This window comes from Natrix helvetica (genome assembly GCF_964273705.1).
Source record: "Natrix helvetica genome assembly, chromosome: 9".
NCBI lineage: Eukaryota > Metazoa > Chordata > Lepidosauria > Squamata > Natricidae > Natrix > Natrix helvetica.
In genome coordinates, this window is record NC_138560.1 from 6,525,248 (window position 1) to 6,551,838 (window position 26,591).

The 26,591-nt window shown below is 43.4% G+C and overlaps 2 protein-coding genes across 2 annotated transcripts; both read left to right on the plus strand.

The window, feature by feature from the left end:
* Window positions 1-3,975: 3,975 nt before the first annotated feature.
* Window positions 3,976-9,110, plus strand: LOC309396454 (chemerin-like receptor 1). The gene is made up of 2 exons (XM_081961608.1): window positions 3,976-4,246; window positions 7,503-9,110. Exon 2 carries the CDS (start codon window positions 7,519-7,521, stop codon window positions 8,581-8,583), a length of 1,065 nt encoding a protein of 354 aa, XP_081817734.1. The 5' UTR covers window positions 3,976-4,246; window positions 7,503-7,518; the 3' UTR covers window positions 8,584-9,110.
* Window positions 9,111-21,417: 12,307 nt separating this feature from the next.
* On the plus strand, window positions 21,418-23,424 carry LOC309397014 (chemerin-like receptor 1). The gene has a single exon (XM_081962682.1). The coding sequence runs from the start codon at window positions 21,463-21,465 to the stop codon at window positions 22,495-22,497; it is 1,035 nt and encodes a 344-aa protein (XP_081818808.1). The 5' UTR covers window positions 21,418-21,462; the 3' UTR covers window positions 22,498-23,424.
* The last annotated feature ends 3,167 nt before the right edge of the window (window positions 23,425-26,591 follow it).

Here is a 26,591-nt window from a genome sequence, read left to right on the forward strand (position 1 = left end):
GATCTGAATTTAGGACTGTTGGCAGCAAAAGGAAGAGTGGCTTCCTGTTTTGTTTTTTTGTTTTTTTTTCTTCAATAAAACTCTAATTATGGGCCAGGCCAGTAATAACAGAGAGGAGACTTTGCTTCTGGCCACAGCTGGAACAACACAACTTTGGTGGAGCTGCAAGATCCACAGGAGGACATCTCGGCATTGAAATACATTTCACCAGACATGAATCCTCCGCCGAGCAGCGAATGTATATAAATGCACACGCGTGTCTCTGCGTGCATGAAGAATGTGATTTCAAAACAAGGCCAATAATGTGCAAGAGAGGATTTCATGCCATGTTGCACATAAAGAATAGAAAGGAGAAGTTGAGATTCAGGCAAAAGAGCCAAAGATTCAGTCTCTTTAAACACAGGAGGTCTTCCTAGTCGTACCTGGGGGTTGGACTAGAAGACCTCCAAGGTCCCTTCCAACTCTACTATTGTATTGTATTGTATTGTATTGTATTGTATTGTATTGTACCTGACTACAGTGCCTCCATCTGATTCTTCTTTGTGTCGGAAGTCCTGCTTTGTACCGGAAGATGTGAACTGGGATACAAAGCAGCTATGCAGCCATGATGTTCTTCCTGATGCAAACTCATTTCTGCTTAACTGGCTAATAATTGTCCTCTTGCAAAATACAGGTTGTCTTTGACTTATAAACATTCATTTAGTGACTGTTCAATATTATTCATTCAACATGAAACTCAGCCAGCTGAACATTCAAAAATGCATCACAAATACCAGTGACTGGTGCTAGTGGTTGATACGGGTTGCTGCCAGCGTCCTAGGTATCAACCAAGGACCTTCTTAAAATATACGATGTTCCGAGGAGCGCAGTTTTTTGCAGTTTTGCAGGTCTTAGCAAGAGCTATTCATCTATGGTGAGCTACCTGCATCTCCAGTTAACCCTACGTGGAAATGTCAATTCTCTTAAAAATAAGACTTCATCATGTATTCTTTCATAGGGTTGGAATGTATGGATTGACAATTTCAGTAGATAGTACAACATGTGTTCCAATATTTGAGGGGCTGCCACAGAGAGGAGGTGGGGAGGGGTTCAAGCTATGTTCCAAGGCACCTTGAAGGCCAAACAAGGAATAATGGATGGAAACTGGCCAAGGAGAGATTCAATCTGTATATAAGGATAAATTTTCTGACAGTGAGAACAATCTACCAATGGAACAGAAGTTGCCTTCGGAAGTTGTGGGAGCTTCATCCCTGGAGGCTTCCAAGAGGAGATTGGACTGCCATTTGTCAGAAATAGTGTAAGGTCAGGGGGGGTTGGACTAGATGACCTACAAGGTACCTTCCAACTCTGTTCATCTGTAATGTTTTCAGATTTCAGTAGAAGAGAATATCTGTAGCTCAAGGTTGAACCATGGGCTTCTTGTGCTTTCTGAGCTTTGAGTGTTGGCTGGTAGACATTGCATTGCCCAACTAGGTAAACGTTATTGGCACTGATGATGTTGTTACTTAGCTGGGTAATGTCCTATCTGTAAGCCACCAGACAAAAACAGAGAACACCAAGAATTCCGACTGCTTGCAAATTTGCATGACCAAAGCTTTACGGTTGTTGCATTGCACAACGTTTTTGGGTGGGATTGTATTTTATTTTATTTTTTTGCTCCCCACATCCTCAAAGGTCCCAAAACATTTCAGTGTGTTGGGTTAGAATAATACAGTTTGGGGATGAGTCTCCGCTAACCATCTGCGATCACCTTTCCCTCCCACTCTTTCCCTGGTGAACATTCAGCTGGGAATGTTAACTTAATGGCCGGCGGTTATCTGTTTATCCTACAGCTTTCAAATGCCTGGAAATGTTTTAAGTTCAGCGATTTGATTTGTCTAGTGGGTTCTGTGTCTTCCCGCCCCTCCTCTTTCTTTCCTTGAGTTTATTTCCTTAATGATTTATTTTCTTCAACAAAAACAATTTGAACCACAATGGTCATGATCCACTAAACCCAATGCTTCTTCTTCGTTCTTGGAGAACTTGAAGTTGTCACATCTGTGGCTTGCGGTCATAAGTATTCTGAGCTTCTGGGCTCCCTTAATTGCTTTGCTTGCAAATAGGAACTTCAGTCTGGCAAACAGCCTCTGCTCTAACCACCAGGCTCAACAGTCTTCTTAGGACTGTAAGTGGGAGTTTGGGAACAAGTGCTTCTCCAGGGGGGCTGAATCCCCCCCAACTTTTAAACTCTTTCCTTCTTTTTTGAAGATCTAGGCTCATAAGATTGGTGGTGGGCACAGTCAGGAGTTGTACCTTTAGAAATAACAAGCAATTGTTTTAAAAATGGGTTTTTTTTTCCTGGTTGTGGAAGGAATTGCTACAGTGGTCTTGTTTTTAAACTTCCCCTAGCTTGACTTTGGTCTTCTGTAAAAAGAAAGGTTTTGTCTTTGCCCATCTTCCCATTATTGTTATTATTATTATTATTATTATTATTATTATTATTATTATTATTATTATTATTATTGAAATTGTAGCTCTGCTTCCATGGACAGTAAAACTGAATGCTGTACAGAGAGCCCACTGAACATATCAAGTTAATCTAAAATGAGATTGATTGTGAGTCCAAATATTCCTGGAATCCACACAGCCATTATCTTAGCCCACTTTGGGAACTAAATCACCATATTAAGGAATAATATAATTTATTTGCCTGGGTGTAGCATATGTAGGTCAGGGGTCTCCAATCTTGGCAACTTTAAGACTTGTGGACTTCAAAGCTGGCCGAGGAATTCTGGGAGATAGCACTCAGCACTTAGACTTATGCACTGCTTCACAGTGCTTATACAGCCCTCTCTAAGCGGTTTACAGAGCCAACAGTTTACAGACTTCAACAATCTGGGTCCTCATATGACCCACCTCGGAAGGATGGAAGGGTGAGCCAACATCAAACTACTAGCAGTGGGCAGAGTTTACCTACAATATTGAATTCTAACCACTGCGCTTTGGGGGTTGAAGTCCACAAGTCTTAAAGTTGCCAGGTTTGGAGACCTTTGATGTAGGTCAACAAAGCTGTTATACTTGTGAAGATTAGTCGATGTTCAGTGCTGTGTGAACGCACAGTTTAATGAAACAATGGGTATATCGTAGCTTGTTATTCCTTTTAACTGCCTTATTGAATTTGTGAAACAGATGCAAGATGTCTGTTTCAAAGGGTTGCTTTCTAGCCGCATCCTTCTTGTTTTCCAGATTATTTAACCAATTTCGTTGTATTTAAGTACAATGACAATAAAGATTATACTTATACTATTTCCCAAGAGGCATTGTGCAAATTATGGAGAAGAAAGGGAGGGAAGGAAACTTCCTATGGGGCTAAACCTGAGCTCTGCCACAGAATAAGCTCTATTTTATATGCACACATACAGTATTTTTCCCTGAGGAAGAAGGAGGAGAACTAGATGTTTTGCTTCTCATCCAAAAACCTTGGACTGAAGTCAGAACTGAAGAAACTTCTGGGATGAGAAGCGAAACTATTTCTTCTTCTTCTTCTTCTTCTTCTTCTTCTTCTTCTTCTTCTTCTTCTTCTTCTTCTTCTTCTTCTTCTTCTTCTTCTTCTTCTTCTTCTTCTTCTTCTTCTTCTCTCCTCCTCCTCCTCCTCCTCCTCCTCCTCCTCCTCCTCCTCCTCCTCCTCCTCCTCCTCCTCCTCTTCCTCCTCTTCATCCTCCTCTGGGAAAAAAAACAGCCCACTTGCCTTTTGAAAAAGCACCTTTGAGACCTGGATGACTGAGAATCTCCACAGTCTCTAAATGCTGGGAGGTGGCCAGAGTAGAAATTATGTCCTGCCAGTAACCTGTCCTCTCTCTTCAACATGGCTTTCTTCTCTGGAATAAATTATTCTGTTTGGATAACATTGTCTCTTGCTGGCCAGTGAGACTTTCGGAGTCCAGCAGGATGTGTTGGGAATGAAGACTGATACAGAGTGCTCCTTGTTGGGCCAAGGGTTAAAGAATGAAACCTGCCCACAGCTTTTCTGCCAGCTCTCTGCAGGCAATCCCAAAATAAGCAACGGTCTGTGGACAGTGGCTGTTCCATCTAGCCCCACATCCGGACTCTCCATCGTTCTGAAAAAAAAAATTGCACAGAGCTAACCAGGGAACCTCCCTGCTTCACAGTGAGTTTCTCAAGCCATCAGAGGGCACAACAGATAGAGGTTTGGAGAGTGAAGAAGCCAGGAAAGGATCAAAACGTTTGAGAAGACACCAGCTGCGAGGTAAAACTCTCTCGATTCTCTTTTTACAGCATTGCCGCGCAGCGAGAATGTAGATTGGTGATTCTATTTGTCTTGCTCTTCTCAGATCTGGAGGAAGGCTGCAGCTGCTTTCTTTTTACTTCCATATTAACTCCGCAGGTTAGGCTAGGTTAAGGATGCGAGAGGCAAAGAGGATTCACTGAATTTCCTTAGCCCGGTGGGGGTTATTTGATCTCCCAGTTTTCTGGATTGACACAGTGGCTAAGATGCTGAGCTTGTCAATCAGAAAGGTCAGCAGTTCGAATCCGTAGCGCCGCGTAATGGAGTGAGCTCCCCTTGACTTGTCCCAGCTTCTGCCACCCTAGCAGTTCGAAAGCATGTAAAAATGCAGGTAGAAAAATAGGAACCACCTCTGGTGGGAAGGTAACAGCGTTCCGTGCACCTTTGGTGTTGAGTCATGCCAGCCACATGACCACGGAGACGTCTTTGGACAGCGCTGGCTCTTCGGATATGAAACGATGAGCACCGCCCCCCCCTAGAGTCGGGAACGACTAGGACAAAGGTGCAAGGGGAACCTTTACCATTCTGGATTGAACTTCCAGCTATAATATGTTTTTTTTTTTAGTTTATAAAAACTCTTCTGCAAAAAAGTGAGTGAGGTGTTAAAGGATGCCGAGCATCCGTGTTCGAATTCTGCAGGGAAAGGCGGAAGAAACCAAAGAATGCCGACTTCTAAAAATGAAACCTTCGGTAGAAGGCAAATAAGAGGTTAGGAGAGGCTCAGGGCTTTAATCCAGCCTTACATATAATAATTAAGGGCGGGGGGAATACCAGCCAGGAATAGAATGTGACCGCTAGAAATGCTGTACAGGTCCCCAGTTCTGTGATGGTTATATGTCCTAAGGTGGCTAAGGGTCTATAGAGATTCTCAGTCATCCAGGTCATGGCTGTCCCAAAGGTGCTTCTTTAAGAGGCAACTGGACTTTTCTTGTTTTTCTTTGAAGATGTTTTGCTTCTCATCCAAGAAGCCATGAGCAAACCGGCAGTACTGATTGCCAGAACCCACCACTGGATCCGGCCTGTGCGGTGCTTAGATCTAGCCTGTGGGTCCAGCCTAAAAACAGTGAAGGACCAGCCCACGGTGCCTCTGCCGGCCATTTAATTTTAATTTAATTTTATTAAATTTATAGACCGCCCCCTCTCCCCAAAGGGACTCAGGGCGGTGTACAGACCACAGTAAAAACAATATACAAAAATTAAATATTTTTAGAAACCCATAAAAACAGATTAAATAATAGGCTGTACAGTATAGTTAAAAATTAAAACAACCTAAAAACCTACCCCTAAAAATTTAAAAAACAGGCTAGAGGGACACAAAACTACAGTTAGGCCAGGCCAGCTAAGTTGAACAGGTGGGTCTTGAGTTTCTTACGGAAGGAGCGGAGATCAGTAGTTATTCTAATATCGGGGGGGAGGTCATTCCAGAGGGTCGGGCCCATCACAGAGAAGGCCCTGCTCCTGGGCGTCGCCCGCTGGCACTGCCTAGTGGACAGCACCCGGAGGAGTCCCTCTCTGTGACGGGACTCGGGAGGGCTTTTCACTGGGAGAGGTTTGCTGGAAACCGTTGCAGCTGAAAACGGAGCTTGGGAGCCCATTTTCGCTGGCAGAGCGCTAGGGCCACCACAGGCGTCCCTGACACGAGTGATGTTGAGCTGGCCACGACCCCCACCCCCACCCTGGCCTCCCGTGGTCAAACACAACCCTGCTGCGACCCTCAATGAAATCGAGTTTGACACCCCTGGGTTAGCCTATCATGTATGAACTCAGCCTGGTATCATTTACTTAATTGGCCTGAGAAAGGGGTCAGAGGAAGCGTTTTCAGTTCACGTGAAATAATAAAGCTTTGAAGTGTGAAAGCAGTTCTGCCTCTGAGATTATTCCGAGAGCAGTAACTCTTCTTGGAGATGTAACAATTTAAAATGGTTTCTAACTAAATGTTGGGTTCAGGGCCCAAAAAAGAAATAGTTAATTCTTGGAGCACTCTTCTTCTGAAAGTGCAACTGGTTGCAAAGCAGGACACCACGCTCAGCATCCGTTGAAGGGCCAAATAAATCAGTGGTGGATTCCGGATCCCATTGCAACCGGTACGGTGCAACGGAGCCCAGTGTCCCCCACATGCACGCCTGCAGCACAAAGTGTGTGTGTGCGGAAGCGTCGAAGAGCTCAAATACCGGTAAGGAGCTCGGGCAGGCAGGTGGGCTCTCTGGGGCACCGTAACGGAACGGTACCTGGTGCTCCCAGCAGGCACCGGTACGCCCGTACTGGGGCATACCGCTTGCAACCCACCACTGAAATAGACGCTCCAGAGATAATGAATTATTTCAAGTTTGGAAAAGCTAAACACACACAAACACACACCTCCAGTATTGCCTCTCGATTAAAAGAATGTTGATCTGCTGCCATCTTGTGGCTCACTATTGCGCTGCAAGACTTGTTTGAACACTGTTTACGCACTCTTCCACAAAATCTCTGTCAAGAAGACATGTTGGAACGCGAGAAGACTCTCAGTTTTTGATGCAGATATTTAAGGAATCTTCCACTTTCGAGCTAAACATCACAAGTACCCTACCACTCATGTGGCATGTGGTGGGCTGGGCAGAGAGAGAGAGAGTGATTGACCCAGCCAGATTGTATGCCTAAAGTAGAACTAGAACTCACAGTCTCCTGGTGATTGGCCTGAAGTCATCCAGTTGGCTTTCATGACTAAAATATACAGTCTCCGGGTGACTGGCTCAAAATCACCCAGCTGGCTTTCATGCCTAAGGAGGGACTAGAACTCAGAGTTTGCTGGTTTCTAGCGCTATTAAAACAAAACAACCTGTTTCCCTGAAAATAAGACCTCCCTGGATAATAAGCCCAATCGGGCTTTTGAATGCATGCACTAAAATAAGCCCTCCTCTGAAAATAAGCCCTCCCTGAAAATATTGCAACACAGCAGCAGCCATGAGGTGAACACGCTCGCTGCCTCCTGCACCTCAAAAATAATAAGACCTCCCCGAAAATAAGGCCAAGAGCTTATTTCGGGAGTCAAAAGAAAATAAGACCCTGTCTTATTTTCGGGAAAACATGGCATACAATCAAAAATTTTTAGCAGGATCCCGGGGTAGTTCCACAGCTTAAAATGTTGGTCAAACAGCCATAGGTTCATTTTGTGTCATCAACCTGGTGTGTGAAGTGTTATTTCCATCTTCTCCCATTTCCTATTTCCTTCCAACAGATTCTTTTCTACCAAAATGGCTGCCAACACCACCTCTCCAGAAAGCTTGTATGAAGATTATGAGGACTATCCTGATTTGCAGGAGAACGCAAGCCTCCGCAATGCGATGCACGTCCTCTCCATGGTGATCTACAGTGTCGCCTTCTTGTTAGGGGTGGCTGGAAACGGCCTGGTCATTTTTATCACTGGCTTCCACATGAAGAGGACGGTGAATGCTGTCTGGTTCCTCAACTTGGCCATTGCCGATCTGGTTTTCACTTCCTTCCTCCCGTTGAGCATGGCCTACATAGCCCTGGGCTTCCATTGGCCCTTTGGGAAGCTGCTATGCAAACTCATCAGCACGGTGGCCTTCCTCAACATGTTCGCCAGCGTCTTCCTCCTCACCATCATCAGCATGGACCGCTGCGTCTCCGTCATATGTCCCATCTGGGCCCAGAACCATCGGACACCTCGATTGGCTTCTCTGGTGGCCCTGGGCATTTGGATAGCTTCCTTGGCCCTCAGTTCTCCTTATTTCGTCTTCCGGGATCTGAAAGCTTCTTCTGCGGAAGAGAACATCACTCACTGCTACAACAACTTTGCCTTATCCGAAGGTTTCCAGTCCGAGGAGATTGTGAAGCTGGGAGAACACCGCGCTCAGGCCTTGGTGTTGACCCGTTTCGTGGCCGGGTTCTTGGTGCCGTTCGTCATCATTCTCCTTTGCTACGCCATTATCACGGTCAGGCTGAAGGGGACTCGTCTCACCCGTTCGAATAGGCCCTTCAAGATTATGGTGGCTGTGGTCGTGGCCTTCTTTGTCTGCTGGTTCCCTTATCATGTCTTTTCCTTCTTGGAAATGTCGGCGGCCGGGGTGACGCCTGGACTACAGACCTTTCTGGTGGTGGGAATACCCTTGGCCTCAAGCCTGGCTTATCTCAACAGCTGCCTGAACCCTTTCCTGTATGTCTTCGTGGGGCAGGACTTCCGGGAGAAGCTACGGACGTCCATTTTGGCTGCCCTGGAGAGTGCCTTCAGTGAGGCCACAGGGCAGACCTTAACCAAGAGCAAATCTAGTGTGGAGGTTGAGTGTCACACCCTTTAAAAAAGAATTTCGATTTCAAGCGTGTGTGAGATCTCTCTCTCTCTCTCTCTCTCTGTGTCTCCCTTGTTGCTCTTTGGGATCCCCTGATCAAAGATAACTGTAGGGCAGTGATGGCGAAGCTTTTAGAGGCCGCGAGCCCAAACTGCATCCCTAAAACCCACTGATTTATCACCATGTGCCAGTACGGCGATTTAACCTGAATAAGGAGGTTTTACTACCTAAAATAATGATAAACAATGCAGAGTTCAGCTAACTGTTCTAAGAAAAAACATGATAGATGCACTTTTACGCCCCTTCATTTTTTTATCTGCTTTTGAAATATTATGTTTAGCAACAATAAAAAAGAAAAACTTTTGTAATGTCATTTCTCTCTTTCCCCCTTCTCTTTTCCTCTTTTCTCTCTTTCCCTTCCTTTCTCTCTTTCTCTCCCTCTCTCTTTCACTCTCTTTCTCTCCCTCTCTCTCTTTTTCTCTCTCTTTCTCTCCCCCTCTCCCTTTCTCTCTTTCCCTCTCTCTTTCTCTCCCTCTCTCTCTTTCTCTTTTTCCCTCCCTCTCTCTCACTCTCTTTCTCTCCTTCTCTCTCTTTCTCTCTCCCTCCTCTCTCCCTCTCTCTCTTTCTCTCTCTCTTTCTCTCTCTCTTTCTCTCCCTCTCTCTCTCTTTCCCTCCCTCCCTCTCCATTTTCCTCCCCCTCCCTCCCTCTCCCTTTCTCTCTCCCCGCTGTGGGAGAAACGCGATGGAGCTGAGCTGAAGCCATAGGCTCACCACCACTGCTAAAGGGTAATGGGTTTGGATTGTGGTTGGGTGCCAAATGAAGAACTTGGAAACATCTTGTTCTGAATCTTGGAAATCAGCTGTTTCTGATACGAGTGCCACTTCTAGCTATGTACAGATAACAGTCATTCACACCGACAGGGTTTATACACGCAACAGGCGACACAAAGCATTTTTGTTTATTATTCCTGCCTATACAGGTAGTCCTCGACTTACAACAGTCCATTTAGTGGCTGTTCAAAGTTACAACATCACTGGAAAATACGACCCATTGTGCACACTTATGACCATTTGAGCCTCCCCTTTGTCACTTTGATTTACATTCAGATGCAGGAAAACTGACTCACATCTATGACGGTTGCAACCTTCTGACAAGCAAGGGGGAAGTCAGATTCACTTAACAACCGTGTTACTAATTTAAAAACTCCAGTGATTCACTTAACAAACATGGCAAGCGAAGTCGTAAAATGAGGCAACCCTCACAGAGCAAAATTCTCACCTAACAACATAAATTTGGGGCTCCGTTGTGGCTGTAAATTGAGGACTACGTGTACAAATAAACAACCACGCGTAAGTATCCACTTTAAAAGATGGGTTTGTAGTAGGAAACACCGATTGATTACGAGCCATCAAGTTGGTCTCAACTCCTAGCAAACACGTAGATAGACCTTCTTCGTGATGTTCTGTCTCCATTCTGGTCTTCCAACAGTGCACCCTCTACCACAGAATTCATCATCCTTACTGTTGGCCATCTTCTCCTTTTGCCTTCCATGTTGCTCAACATTACTTCTCAAAGGCATTAGCTCTTCCCAAGATGATTGTAAAAGACAATATGTGCATAGGTTTCTCACGAGGACAATTAAATGTTCTGGAATCCATTGTCCTAAGGACATTCTGCCCTAGTCAACACAATCAAGGTCCTTTCTCTCTTCTTCTCTCTCTCTCTCTATATATTAAACACATACTTAACTGCCTTTAGGCTTTCTCAGTTATTCAGCACGCACCAGCAGTAACGTCTCAGGTTCCTCTGCCTTCTCAAAAATGAGCTTGAACATCTGGTCTCTTCCATTCCATGTAGAGCTTTAATCTGCATTAGATGAGCTCAAGCATTATTGTACTAGCGTGTGAAATGAAGGACATTGAAATAATTTGCAGGCTCGGTGAAGTCTCCCATCTTTGGTATCAGAATGTACATTGATGTTTTCCAGATGGCTGGTCACTGAGTCATGATGATCCAAAATTGTTGCATAGTTTTATTAGATTTTTTTTTACTGATTTTCAGTATACGTCTTCCATCTTTATCTTTTTTGAATCAGTTACTGTACGTTTGTTGGCATCCTTTGACATAGCAATTTGAGGTTGGAATGTCCTTCTGGGTTTGGAAACATTTGGGAGACTCCCCTTGGTCTGCTTCTATTTTTCATGCCTTTACTCCTGCTGCTAATTTAACAGCTATTCCACATTTAGTCTGGTTTCTTCTGTTCCTTGGTCTTTGTTTTTGCATTCATCCCTAACAACCTGAAACAATTCATTTCATTCCAAAGTTCCTCTAATTCCCTGTCAGTGCCTTCAGGATTTCAAAGTGGATTTCCAATCTTCTTCTTGAAAATGTATATTAGCAAAGCACTTAGATTTACATTTTAGACTTCTGCAGCACTCTCTGAGCGGTTTTACAGAGTCAGCACATGGTTGTCCTCAACAATCTGGGTCCTCAGTTTATTGACCTCGGAAGATTGAGTGAACCTTGAGTTGGTCAAGTTCAAACTCTGGGCTGTGGGCAGAGTTAGCCTGCAATACTGCATTCTAACCACTGCACCACCAGGGCTCTTGTTCAAAATGAGTTTTGATATCCCGGCCATTATAATTGTGTTTCATCTCCTTGTAGCAGTAATAAAATGAGGACTTCTGGGTCTGATGAAGTCCATGTAGATAGGTGACCTTTTTGGTTGTGTAAATATGCTGGTTTATATGCTGTAATAAAGATCGGATTGGATTTGATTTTGTTGTGTGAAAAGTGTGTTAACCGTGGAAGAAGACCGCATCCAGTTTTGGTCACCACATTACAAAAAAAGATGTCGAGATTTTGGGGAAAAAAAGTGCAAAGAAGAGCAACTAAGATGATTAAAACATATGAAGAACAGTTGCAGGAATTGGGTATGGCCAGTCTAGAGGAAAGGGCTGGGGGGAGGGCATGATAGCAGTGTTCTAGTATTTGAGAGGCTGCCACAAAGAAGAGGGGGTCAAATTATTTTCCAAAGCACCAGAGGACAAGAAACAACAGATGGAAGCTAACCAAAGAGAGAAGCAATTCAGGAGAAACTTCCTAACAGGGATGACCATCAACCAGAGGAACGGAAGTTGCCTTCAGAAGAAGAGGCTGAACAACCATTGTCTGGAATGGTACAGGGTCTCCTACTTGAGCAGGCGGTTGGAGTAGAAGACCTTCAAGGTCCCTTCTATTAAAATCATTGGAATGGCACAAACAGAAATCATTCTACTTCATTTCTGTTCCTTCGGACATCTAATCCAACTAAGTTTTCCTTCTTACTTTTACCAAAATTGACATTTTAATTTCTAATGTCAAGCAGCATATCTGGCTTGAGGTTCACTCAGCATCAGAGTGAACTTAAACATAAAACTCACATACAAATTTTAAAAGGAAGATAAAAGCTAACACATATCAATACAGTGGTTAATTGGTTCCAAGAGGCATGATGAGTACCAAAAAGGGTGAGTATCAAACAGATTTGCCCAGGAGGGATTATGTAATGAGTCATAAGGCCGTTGACTATGACATGTTCTAGCTTGTGTGTTGAATACCAAACAAATGATGAGTATTGGGACAAAATCTTTATGTCAAAATGTGTTGAGTACCAAATTCGAAGAGTTTCAAAGCAGTTGAGTACCAAGGTACCACTGCATAAAGGAAAAGAACAAAAGAAAAAAAAATCAGAAAGAAAGCTAGAAGTAATTCTTTTTCCAAGAGAGGGGGAAGTAGTAGAAGAAAAATAGAAAATATATTGATGTTGAAATTACCAGAGAGAGAGAGAGAGAGAGAGAGAGAGAGAGAGAGAGAGAGAGAGAGAGAGAGAGCTATATTAATGGATAATGTGGCTATATAAAAAGCATTGCATCAATATTATTCTAACGTGTATAAAGGAAGTGGCATCCTTCTAGAGAAAATAGATAATTATCTAAAGAAATAAATTTTACTGAGGATTGCAAAGAAACAGAGACATATTATGAATGGATCTCTAACAATAAGGGAAGTTTCTGAAGCCATTAAAAAGATTAATCCCTGAAAGATGCCTGGACCAGATGGATTATCAGGTTTTTATTGTAAGTGTTTTGAGGATGAACTTTTACAAACTTTTCCAAACAAAATGGATTCTATTTTAGAGGGACACAAAAAAAAATGCCAGAGAATTAGAAAGAGGCCCGTATATAGCACTAACACGAAGAGGGGGACAAGATTTGACTTTAACGAGAAACTGCAGGCCAATATCACTACTGAATAAGGACTACAGATGGTTGATTATGATTCCAGCTAAGAGACCGAAAAGAATTTGGCAAGAATGCATTCATAAAAGTCAATGCAAAATCAAACAATGTAGAATTCAGGAGAAATTTCTTGTCAGTGAGAACAATTAATCAATGGAACGGCTTGTCTCCAGAAGTTGTAAATCCTCCATCACTGGAGATTTTCAAGGAGAGATTGGGCAGCCATTGGTTCAGAATGGTATAGGGCAGGGGTCAGCAACCTTAAACACTCAAAGAGCTACAAAGGTCCTAACCAGAAGCCCCCCATTCAATTCTGGAGCCCACTGGAAGTCTGGTTCCCCCATCATAATCTCCTCCTAGCGCAGCATCCTTTTGCCTCTACCTGTCCTAACCGAAAGCCCTATCAATTGTGGAGCCGACCAGCCAGCAGCAGAGGAATGAAAGAGCCACAGGTTGCTGTCCCCTGATATAGGGTCTCCTGCTTGGAGAGAAGATTGGACTAGAAGACCTCTAAGGTCCCTTCCAACTCTGTTATTTTGTAATTTTGTAAAACCGATGATTGCATTTGACAATCGGGTCCAAACAAACCCTTTTTTCCCCCTTGCAAATAATACTTCCGTTTTTCAAATTTCACAAATATCCTAACTTCCTTCTTTTTGCCTCAGGAAGTGATCTCTATTGAGACTTCAATAATACACAGTTGCGTTGAAAAACAATGTCAACTTCTGTCAACGGGCAAACAGCAAATGAATTAACACATCCCCAAAACTACCTTTCCTCAAGATGGAACCTTCCATTTGGTTGATTGCCCCCCCAAAATCCACGGCCAGTAAGAAAGAAAACCACTTTGATTAGTGTTATTAACTGAGAAAGGAAGTGCCACATTGAATTGGTAGATGTCACCTAATCTGTGGGGATTTGAAATATTTAGCCGCAGGAAATATTGTCCCAGAGGTGCTTTTTCAAGAGGCAACTGGACTTACTGGTTTTTCTTTAAAGACATTTTGCTTCTCATCCAAGCAGCTTCTACAACTCTGAAGAATGGTTGTGCCTTTTGAGGCAACCAAGACTGGACGATTGTGATTCTCCATAGATACAGGAAATATTGGGCTACCAGAAAATTGCCTTAATTTCATTGTAGGGCCAACTCTGAGGTTGATTTCTTGCCTCTTCTTTCTCCTTGGGTTGCAGACCCAGGATGGAAGATGTTGTTGGTGAGAAGAAGTATGGAAGAAGAGTCCTGATGAGTCAAATAAAAAAAATACCCCTGACTGTACTATTTCACTCTTGGCCCAACGGTTTGTTCCAAGAAGCTCACAAGTAAAAGTGGAAGGCCACACCTTCTTCCCTGCCACTGAGACAAAGCCTCTGCTCTTGATGTTTTCACGTTCTCGTTTCTCTCTTCCTTGTATTTCTCTAATCTCCTTCTAAGCCTGCAAGGCATTGTCTCATTCAGAGCTTGTGTTGAGAAGTTAGTTCATCCTTTGTCCCGTTCTTCTACCTTCTTCTGGCTGCTTTATCCGGCTCCTGTTATTTCTCTTGGTTTGCTACTAGTGAAATATATTGGAGAGCGTCCAATCTGGATTTACTGAGATTCACCTTTCTGTTCTCCCCCCCCCCCCGCTTTTGAATCACCTATGTTTATGGGAGATTTTATAGAAGTAGCTCTAAACAGATTCTCTCTCTCCCTCTCTCTCCCTCTCCCTCTCCCTCCCTCTTTCTGTCCCTCTTCCTCTCCCTCTCCCTCTCTCTTCCTCTCCCTCTCCCTCCCTCTCCCACTCCCTCTCCTTCTCTCTCCCACTCCCTCCCTCTTTCTGTCCCTCTCCCTCTCCTAGGAAAGGAAAACTTAGTTGGATTAGATATCCTAAGAAATTTCATATATGTGTTGGAAGTTAAAACCCACCCCTCTCCTAGAGAAGTGAAATATTTTAGGATATACTAAAAGGGCAGAATATTTCCCCTAAAAGAGAAGTAGAAACACAGAGAAGCAGAAACTCAGCTGCCCTCACCTTTGTTAATGGGCCATTAAGGCCTGGGGCAGTCTATTCTACATAACAAAGATCTACCCCATTTCAAGAGTCCCAAATTTTGTCCTCCTAACTTTCAGGCCAAAGATCGCATGCAACCAAGTCAGGGGTGGGTTCTGACAGGCACTTCTGCCAATTTGCTCATGGGGGCGCTTTGAGTGCATGCTTGTTCTGTGCATGGGCAGAAGCTAAAAACAAGATGTGCCAGGCTGCCAAACCACTACTGGTTCAGCCGAACTGGTCCAAACTGGTAGGAACCCGCCACTGAACCTAGCGTATGAGCTGGGGTAGGCAACCCTCAACTAAATGGGTAGATTACAATTCCACTTTTGCCTATTCTTCTGTGGACCCTTAGGGAGAAAAAAGAAAGCTGAGGCTAATAGGGCAAGATCACCAACTCAAACTATGCCAGTCATCAACAAGGGTAAATTCTACTTGATTGTAACTTTTTCTTTTTGGGTACATCCGACCCATGAGAGCACCAGAAAAATAAACTGCTGATGTCAGCATCTCTTCAACATAGTCTGCTCTTATTTGTAAAAAAGCTTCCTGCTGAAATCCACAGCTTCCTCTTGCCGGCAAATCTGCTAGAGTTGTCATAATTTGGTGTGGATCGGGAAATGCGATGACAAACAGTGATATGACTAACCTCAGGGTGGTGTGCCTCACTTTGAAAAATTGCACACACATTTCCGGATTGTAAGTAGGGATGCACGCAAAAACCACCAAAACTTTCCAGTGAGAACCATGCTGGTCTTACTCTCTTACTCTAAAGCAAGCCACAGGAGGACTTGTGGCACCTTTAAACAGTCTAGTTTTGTGTTTGTGGGCACTCAAACACACACACACACAGAGAAACACACACAAAAGCACCAATTTCATTGTATTTAAGTACAATGACAATAAAGATTATACTTCTACTCGTAAGAACGGCAATGTCTGACATGAATAACCTCTGGAAGAGTTTATAGTTTATAGTTTAGTTTATTTAATTTATAGACCGCCCCCTCTCCCCGTAGGGACTCGGGGCGGTGTACAGACCATTCATAATCAAAACAACAAAAAATAACATAAGACATAGAACAGAAACAACACACACACACTGTCTGTATATAAAATCCCAAAACCAATTTAAATACTTAAAAACAATTTTAAAACCCGTTTAAAACCCCAATATAAAATTTAAAAAGCCATCCAGGAAGGTTTGAATAGATGTTAAATACAGTTACGATTATAATTGTAATTAGGCCAGACCAGCTACTCGAAACAGGTGGGTCTTGAGTTTCTTGCGGAAGGAGCGGAGATCAGAGGTGGTTCTAATATCGGGGGGGAGGTCGTTCCAGAGGGTTGGGCCCATCACAGAGAAGGCCCTACTCCTAGGCACCGCCCGCCCGCACTGTTTAGCGGAAGGAACCCGGAGGAGGCCCTCTCTGTGAGAGCGGATTGGTCGCAGGGATGTGTGGGGTAGAATGCGATCCCGCAGATAACTAGGTCCTGAGCCATGGAGCGCTTTGAAGATGACGATCAACACCTTGAAACGCACCCGAAAGGCCACAGGTAGCCAGTGCAGCTCGCGCAGGAAAGGTGTTACATGGGAGTACCTAGTACTCCCCATAATAACCCGCGCGGCTGCATTCTGGACCAGCTGGAGCCTTCGGGTGCATCTCAAGGGGAGCCCCATGTAGAGAGCATTACAGTAATCAAGGCGAGAAGTCACTAGGGCATGAGTGACTGTGCAAAGGGCATCCCGCTCCAGTAAGGGGCGCAATTGGCGCATCAGGCGAACGCCCAAATTGCGTACCCTATCCACTGGGGGCAGTTGTTCCCCCCCAATGGCCAGAGATGGAACACATTGGCTAAAGCGGGGCGCTGGTAGCCACAGCCACTCCGTCTTGGAAGGGTTGAGTTTGAGTCTGTTGTCGCCCATCCAGACCCGCACGGCTTCCAGACACCGGATTGATTGGCTCAAGTTCACCCAGGTGGCTTTCATGTCTAAGCTGGCACTAGAACTCACAGGTCTCCTGGTGATTGGCCCCAAGTCCAAGAATCGCCAACAGTGAGAATTATCTAAGAATGATGGCCTTTGGGAGATAATGGCTGTAACTAGCCTTTCTTGCATTCATGATGTACTTTTGAAGAGATTAAAATAGCAATAGCACTTTAGACTTATATACTGCTTTACAGTCCTTTACAGCCCTCTCTAAGTGGTTTTACAGAGTCAGCATATTGCCATCAAAAATCTGGGTCCTTATTTTACCCACCTTGGAAGGATGGAAAGCTGAGTCAAGCTTGAGTCTGGTGAGATTTGAATTGCCAAATTGCAGGCAGCTGGCAGTCAGCAGAAGTACCCTGCAGTAACCTGGCCTTATTTTTGGGGAAACACGAGTTAGTTTAAGTGCTAAGTGCTATAAGTACCCCCGTGTCTCCCCATTGTTTCTTCGCCACTTGTTTTCTTAAAATTAAAAAAAAAAACAATTTTGGTGATGGATGAGCTGAACAATACCTTTTAATGGATAATGCTTGGAACCTTTTAGCGCCAAAACCCTTTCAAAGACAGTGAAATTTTGCCCGTGATGAAGTAATAGGAAATCTCCAAGGGGTGGGGGGAAATGAATGATTACTCTCTACTTGCCTCATCTAGTGTCAGTTCTGTTTTCTGGCTCATTATCAGAAGGTCGCATCTCCCAGGAGGAACCGAAGGAACAGGGTACTTCTTTACCTTAGGTGAGAAATATTTCTTTTTACGTGATTTTTATTATTATTTTTTTAAAGGAAAATAAAAAGTGAGATGAAGGAAGAAAAAGGAAGAATACAAAGTGGGAGAAAGGAGGGAAAGTACAGGAGAATGGAAACGAATGGACAACCCAAAAAAGTTCCTTTTCAATCTTCTTTATAGCAGTTAATAAGTATAATTATAAATGTGCCTTTTACTTTATGGTTATAACATGACTTTTTACGATATATCCCAAAACATAAAATGTAAGTTCATTTTTTTCCGTATGTTATGCAAAAACCCAATAAGAGGTTTTCCAGTTGGCAAGCAGTGTAGAAATTGTCTCTTTTCTAATCAAAGAGGTTAATGTAGCCATCTCAGCAAGTTCCATCATTTTCACCAAATCTTTTTGCACGGCCAATAATCTTGATGCTGCTAACTTGCACAAGAACAAAATTCCATAACTGAGTTAACAGAATGACAGAGTTGGAAGGGACCTTGGAGGTCTTCTAATCTAACCTCTTGCTCATGCAGAAAACCCTCTACAAATTCAAACAAATGTTTGTCCAATCTCTTCTTTAAAACCTCCAGTGTTGGAGCATTCATAACTTCTGGAGGCGAGTCATTAAACAAATTAATTGTTTTCAGTATCAGAAAATTTCTCCTTAGTTCTAGATTGGTTCTCTCTTTGATTAGTTTCCACCCATTGCTTCTTGTCCTGCCTTCAGGTGCCTTGGAGAATAGCTTGACTCCATCTCCTTTGTGGCAGCCCTTGAGGTATTGGAACACTGCTATCATGTCTCCCCTAGTCCTTCTTTTCGCTAGACTAGACATACCCAATTCCTGCAAATGTTCTTTATATGTTTTCATCTCCAGTCCTTTTCTGGAGTAAATGTTTTCCTTTAGAACTGGGATCTTAGGTGATAACTTGACTGCCATAGCACTGGAGGGAAAAAAGAGAGACCTTCAACTTAAATCACAAAGTGCAAATGGACACAATGCTTTCCAGGAAGGTAGAGAAACCACAGCTCAGTTGCTAACAAGAGGAAAATTCTGGACTTTTTGCACACAACTCTGTGAACTGGGCTTCAGTTCTACCCACACAGGTTATTCTACCCAAGCTGGCATCCCTGATCTAGAAATGCATTAAAAGCCAACCTGCTGTTGCTTGCATTCCACAAGCTAAGAGATATAGCCAATGTTCTGAGACTCCAGGATGTGTTTATCTGATTGTATGGACCCTGGTGGGGTGACGAATATGGTTTCCAAGTATGACAAGATTTGGAGAGGTAGAATGAGTAGTGTTGGTTTGGCTAAACTTGTTCTTTCTCATGCCTTTAATTCCTTTAATTTGATTAGATTGGGTCTTCATTGGATTGCTCTTTTCTTTGGTCTTTCTTATTCCTCTTTTGTGCTCTGCATGACCAATTTTTTTTAAAAAATTAAACCTCAGATATATAGCAATAGCACTTCGACTTATATTGTTGAAACAAAGTTTTTTTAAAAACATATTTTAAATTCTTTTATAAACAAAATGTTGCCCGGGCTTTCCCCTTTAACATCCTCTCATATGTATAATTCATTTTACATCCGATTTCCATTTCCGATTTCGGCCATATTATTTTCTTTCCATATTTTCCATCTTAAGCTTAATTTCTTCTTAATACAGAAACAATATCATTATTTGCCCTTTCAGAGTTAGCCAAATTTATCTTTTCATTTCCATCTGTTATTCTATTGTACCATAGGTAGCATATATCCTCAAATTCAATTTTTATGTAATAAGCACTTCACTTAATTAGTTATCCACAATTAATAATGTTAATATAGTTTCCTCGCATTCTTAATTAGCTACATGACATCAACAATGTTAACACAATTTTATGAAATGATAAAATCGGTTAGCACTTAGACTTATATTGTGTACCTCTCCATAGTGCTTTGCAGCAGTCTCTGGCTGGTTTACAATGTCAGTATAATTTCTCCCCAAAAACCTGATCCTCATTTTACCATCAAACTCTGAATTAACTTTGATATAAGTTCTCCAAGTTGCAAAATGTTTACTACGTTCCCTGGATGTATCCTCTTCACCGTCTCCTTTTCCTCTTCGCAGTTCTTAGAGAAAGAAACTTAGGAAGGACCTAATCCTGATGAGTCGAGCTGTTAAAAGCGACCTCTGGAAATTGATATATTCAGACTTGCAATGATTCTGTCATGTAGCTTTACAATCAAGTAGCATTTCTTCGTCTGGTTCTGTTTCCGGTCCATTTTACCTGGAGGAATGATTGGTATATGCTTATGTTTGTTCAGCCTCCCATGATTTTTGGCTTTGTGCTTTTTCTTAGCTGTCAGGGTTTTTTTTTCCCCTCCCCCCATTTTTTGTTCAATGCTTGTTGATGTTGTAACAAGATGACTATATGGTTTCTGGCATCGAAAGGATTTCTCAACCTGCTTCCTATTCGACTCTTTTCTGTACAAAGGGAAATGTAGAAGATAGCAAAAAATGATTTCCTGTCTTGGCTAAGACCTCCCACCCCCACCCCATGTATCCTGCTTTGCCTTCGTCCTGCATCATTTCGTTCTATGACCTGCCTTACCTTGGCAAGGTTGCCCTGGTTGACTTTGGATGTAAAGAAGGGATGTCTTGATGTTGGCAAAGAGTCTGAGGAAATCTCTTTGACTAATTTGGCCAATTCGCTCACACAGGGAGAGACTTCTCCTGGTGCCATCCACTAGGCAATGCCAACGGGCGACACCAAGGAGTAGGGCCTTCTCTGTGATGGGCCCAACCCTCTGGAATGACCTCCCCCCCGACATTAGAACCACTTCTGACCTCCGCTCCTTCCGGCAAAAATTGAAGACTCACCTGTTCCGATTAGCAGGCCTGGCATAATTACAACTGTCCCTCCTGGCAAATGTATTATTATCTGGTTATCTTAGGGTTTTTTAATCTGTTGTGTCTGTTTTAGGGATTTTAAAAAAATTATATTTATTTAGCTTTGTACAGTTCTTTTAATTGCATTTTAACCTCCTCCAAACTGTACATATTTAATTTTTTATTGTATTTTGTGATATCCTCTATGGACTGTACACCGCCCCGAGTCCCTTCTGGGAGAGGGGGCGGTCTAGAAGCACATAAAAATAAATAAATAATAATAAATAATGGCTGTCACATTTCCACAAGCAGGAAACGGAAAGAAGAAGGAAGAAGAAGATGAGGAGGAGGAGGGAGAAAGAGAGGGGAGGATTGTACATTTATTTACACATGTGTGCGTATATACCTACCTATGTAAGAGAAACAACCGCTTTTCATCTAAGAATTTCTTAAAATCTAAATCAGTTTTAAAATCTTCCCAAACTCCAACTGTTAGGTATGGCCTGCAACGATGAAAAAATGGCATGTTGTTATTTTCATAGTGAAGCTTGTCACCTGAGGTGGGTAGATTCCTCACAGAATAGCTTTATTGGACATATCATATTGGCACATATCTGGTGAAAACCGGCTCTAAGGCCTCCCACGGTTTCCACCTAATAAAAAGTCAACGTTTTTCTACTTTCTCAAAGCAATCAGTCACATGGTCCAATCATGGTGTGGGCTGGCAGCTGTGCAGCATCACTCCACCTTCCTCCAGCCGGGTGTGAGAGTGACCTTGGTTCCCAAGAGAAAATATTTTGCTTTGGCTACAGGATCCCTTCTACCTCAAATCCCCACTCCCCATCCCTCGGCTCCAATGTGGCAACACTGAAGCAGTTCAAAACGGCTTTGGTCAGGTCAGCTTCAGGGGTGACGCACCTCAGCTCACCCATTCCTGTGTTTTTGCTTTCAGGGAAAGGAGCAACGTTCATCCGTCTCTATCGGAAGACGAAATGAGCAACACCGCTCTGAACAATTCCGGCGTTAATAACGATGCTGAGGATGACTACTATGATTATGACGATCCAATCTATAAACTGGGAAAAGCGATTGACATTCTCTCCATGGTGATCTACAGCCTTGCATTTGTGCTGGGGGTCCTTGGTAATGGGCTGGTCATCTTCATCACCGGCTTCCGAATGAAGAAGACGGTCAACACGATCTGGTTTCTCAACTTGGCCATTGCGGACTTCGCCTTCACTTTCTTCCTTCCCCTGAGCGTCGCTTATTTAGCCCTGGAATTCCACTGGCCCTTTGGCGGGTTCTTGTGCAAGGCGAACAGCACCTTGGCTTTCCTCAACCTCTATGCCAGTGTTTATCTCCTCATGGTCATCAGCATTGACCGTTGCATTTCTGTCCTGTATCCCGTCTGGGCTCAGAATCGCCGAACACCTCGGTTGGCTTCTTTTGTGGCCTTGGGTGTGTGGATCTGGGCCTTGGTGTTGTGTTCTCCAGTCATGTATTTCAGGCAAACAGCAGCCCATGCAGAATACAAGGAAATTATTAACTGCTATAGCAATTATGGTAACACCCCAGAGATTCAAAAACACGGACATCATGCAATGATCATCTCCCGGTTCATCTTTGCCTTCCTCATTCCCTTCACGGTTATTCTGGTTTGCTACGGGGCGATTGTCTTGAAACTGAGACGTAATCGTTTGTCCCAATCTAACAAACCCTTTCAAGTCATCACCGCAGTCATTGTTACTTTTTTTGTCTGCTGGTTCCCATATCATCTTTTTAGTTTCTTTGAGTTAAGAGGACATTCAGATTTGCTGAGGATAGGTATTCCCTTGGCAACAAGCTTGGCTTTCATCAACAGCTGCCTCAACCCCATTTTGTACGTCTTCATGGGCCAGGATTTCAAGAAGAGGCTGAGACGGTCCATCCTTTCTGTATTTGAGAATGCTTTCGTAGAAGAGAGCAGCCAGAGCGTATCAACTAATAAGACTAAATCTTCAACGGAGACTCAGTCCCACGAGCTCTGAGATCTCGGTTCCCAAAACCCTCCCCATGCCAGCTTGTCAAATCAACCCCTTTTGCATTGCTCAATGGCCCCATCTGCTGAAGGTGCCTTGCGTTGAGGTTTGATTCTCTGAGGAACATCTGAAGAACCCATCGCGAAATCTACTGCCTGGATGTAGAAATGGCACCTTTGCAACAGTGGCGAATATCTGTAGCTTGTGGTTTGGTTTCTGAACATTTCATTACCAGGCTAAGTAAAGTCTCCAGCGGAGTTTAATGCATTTCTGTAATCCTCATCTGGTTCCCAATGAAAATACCCTGTTTCCCCCCAAAATAAGACCTCCCTGAATAATAAGCCCAATCAGACTTTTGAGCGCATGCGCTAAAATAAGCCCTCTCCTGAAAATATTGCAACACAGCAGCAGCCATGAGGTGACCACGCTCGACGCCTCCTGCACCTCAAAAATAATAAGACCTCCCCCAAAATAAGGCCAAGTGCTTATTACGGGGGGTCAAAAGAATATAAGACCCTGTCTTATTTTTGGGGAAACATTGTAGATATATGCATTTCCATGAAAACCCACAGATTACAGTGGATTTCAGCTAAAACCCGTTGCAATCTGATCATCAACATAAATACAATTACTACGTTGTAAAATAACTTAGGAAACGTGAAAGGAACGCCCTGCTTGCTCTCCCACATCCGTGCATTTCTCATGTTCAAAAATATCCTTTTGTCTACTGGTAGAGTTGGAAGACTTATCAGCATATATCCATAAATTCCCAGATTCTGCTTGAGAGCCTTCTAGGACTCCTCTTCTACCGATAATGACTTTTGCTCACTTTTGCTACAGATAATTGCTTTCATTGCTGTAACTTTAAACAATTGCTAAATAAATGATTGTAAGTTAAGGGCTACTTGTAATTCTTCTCCAAAGGAGTTTTGGATAAACATGTTCTTTTTAGAATAATAATTAAAAAAATATATAACACTTCTGCTCTGCCTCAGCTGTTTTTTCAATAGCACCCCAAATGTGAGGTGGTACCGTCACATTCTTCTGGATGAAGGATCAGTTAAGCACTAAAGTAAGGGAGGTTTCTAATGTGGAAGATGTCACCAGACTCTAAGTATCAGGCTTTCTCCAGATCTTATCCCTTTTTTTTGTTCAATGGGAGGTTTGTTGCACAGGAGGATGGGTTTTGGGTAGCAAAATGAGGTGGGTTTGTTGTGTGGGAGAGACTGTGCTTGGGGTACCAAGTGTCTGAACAGGTAATGGAGGACATGGACACTTGGAAAGTGTCCATGTACATACACTGAGAGAGAGAGAGAGAGAGAGAGAGAGAGAGAGAGACAGAGAGAGACAGAGAGAGAGAGAGACAGAGAGAGAGAGAGAGAGACAGAGAGAGAGAGAGAGAAACAGAGAGACAGAGAGAGAGACAGAGACAGAGAGAAACAGAGAGACAGAGAGAGAGAGAGACAGAGACAGAGAGACAGAGACAGAGAGAAACAGAGAGACAGAGAGAGAGAGAGAGACAGAGAGACAGAGAGAGACAGAGAGAAACAGAGACAGAGAGAGAGAGAGACAGAGAGAAACAGAGAGACAGAGAGAGACAGAGAGAAACAGAGAGACAGAGAGAGAGACAGAGACAGAGAGAAACAGAGAGACAGAGAGAGAGAGAGAGACAGAGACAGAGAGACAGAGACAGAGAGAAACAGAGAGACAGAGAGAGAGAGAGAGACAGAGAGACAGAGAGAGACAGAGAGAAACAGAGACAGAGAGAGAGAGAGACAGAGAGAAACAGAGAGACAGAGAGAGACAGAGAGAAACAGAGAGACAGAGAGAGACAGAGAGAGACAGAGAGAGACAGAGAGAGAGACAGAGAGAGAGAGAGAGAAACAGAGAGACAGACAGAGAGAGAGACAGAGAGAGAGAAACAGAGAGACAGAGGGGGAGAGAGAGAAACAGAGAGACAGAGAGAAACAGAGAGACAGAGAGAGAGAAACAGAGAGACAGAGAGAAACAGAGAGACAGAGAGAGACAGAGAGAGACAGAGAGAAACAGAGAGACAGAGAGAGAGAGAGAGAAAAACAGAGAGACAGAGAGAGACACAGAGAAACAGAGAGAGAGAGAGAGAGAGACAGAGAGACAGAGAGAGTGAGTGAGTCAGCATTCCAAGTAATGCACCCATAGAAAGCAAAACTCCGAGGCAGATAGATTCCTCAAGGAACGATTTATTGGACACATTATATTGGCACAGCTGGTGAAAACTAACTCTAAAAGTTCCTGCGGGTTTCACCAGATTAAAAAGTGAAATTTTCCCCCTCCCCCAATTCATCAGTCATATTGTCCAATTGAGGTGCTAGCTGGTTGCTTGGTTACTTTACTCCTCCTCTCCCCAGCCATCTGTTGAAATGTCCTTGGTTCCCACAGGAAAAATTTTGTTTTCACTATAAAACCCCAGCTATGTATTTCCCCCCTCCCTGTCCCTTCGTCTTGCTTGTGGCAAACCTGAAGCCCACAAGATGACCTCAGCCAGGTTCATTTCAGGGTTGACACTGTATGTGTGAGTACGCGTGCACACACACACACACACACACACACACACACACAGGCCTACACGTATATGGAATTACTTTTACCAGCATCAGAAAAACTGGCTTTTCCATCACTACATTTTTCCAATAAATCTTTATTTTCAAGAACATATACCAGTGATAATGTAGAATCAATGATGACCCACTTTTCAAATTTCCACTTGGTCCAGTTGTACATCATGTTCACTTTAGTTAGTATTAACTAAATGTGTTCTGAACCGGCTCCCAAACATGACAAACCCTCTGTACTTAAACAAATGTTCGGCTCTATTAGGAGTGCTGAGTGCCCCGGCAAAATATATCTCTCTCTCTCTCTCTCTTTCTCTTTCTTTCTCTCTTCACTTCTTCTTTCTCCTGACAGGTCTGTCCAACAGGGAGATGAACAGTTGCCTGCCACACCTATTCATCTCCACCCCCTGCCTTTTATCCCCAGAGCTATACTGGGGCTTCGCTAGCAGCAGTGGCTCTTTCATCCCAAGGATCAGCCCATAGATTTCTAATGCTCTCCTCTCCTCTGCCTTCTGCACATCTGTCTGTCAGGCACTGGATACAGCTGTTCCTCCTCTTCCTCATCAGCCACCTCCAGACCTGGGGACTGTTGACTCTCCATCTGAGAAGCTCAAGGTTGACTCAACCATCCTTCCGAGGTCGGTAAAATGAGAATCCAGATTGTTGGGGACAATATACTGACTCTGTAAACTGAAGTGGTATATAAGTCTAAGTGTTATTGCTACCGCTTTTAAATGCAAGATGGAAAAATCCTTTGAAATATGTAAACAAGATCATTTCACCATCAAAGCACCCTGTCTCTTGAAAGTCCATGAAACCCATGGCTTCATCATAACATAAATTTAGCTAACGGCAAATTACTTCGATTAAAGCAAGCAAACACACAGAATTATGTTACACAATATTCATCGGGAGGAAAAAAAATAACCGACCTTTAAATAGTCTTAAACTTCCTAATAGACTGCAAGTCAGACCAGCCATAAATAACCAGGCAGAAAAGCAATTAGAAAAAAGTAATCATAACCCTATTTTTACAATTCTTTTTCCTAGATGGTGCATAAGATGATCAACAGAAATTAGAATGCACATAATACATATTTTACAGCAAATGTTACAAAAATGGCAATATGGATAATAGCGAACTAGCTGTAATAGCAAAGTAAATTCATCTCCCAGAATTTAATGCTTTTGAAAGCTGCTAGATTATTGTTGGTTTAGGGCAGCGATGGCGAACCTTTTTTGGCTCACGTGCCATAAGTGGGGGGAGCGCAGGGGGGTCGTGCACAGGTGTGCCGCACCCATAATACAATGTGTGACACCCCCCCCTCCCAGCACGCAAGTGACTTCCGGGTTGCTCGTAGGGTCATTTTTTGCCCTCCGGAGAGGTCGGGGGAGGCTGTTTTTGCCCTCCCCAGGCTCCTATAAAGCCTCTGGAGCCTGGGGAGGACGAAAAATGGCTTTAAAAAAGGCGGAACTCAGTTTTCCAGTGCGTGTATGCGCACTGGCCATCTG

Coding starts and splice junctions, on each gene's coding strand:
- LOC309396454 (XM_081961608.1), top strand. CDS start 7,519: ATGGCTGCCAACACCACCTCTCCAGAAAGCTTGTATGAAGATTATGAG.
- LOC309397014 (XM_081962682.1), top strand. CDS start 21,463: ATGAGCAACACCGCTCTGAACAATTCCGGCGTTAATAACGATGCTGAG.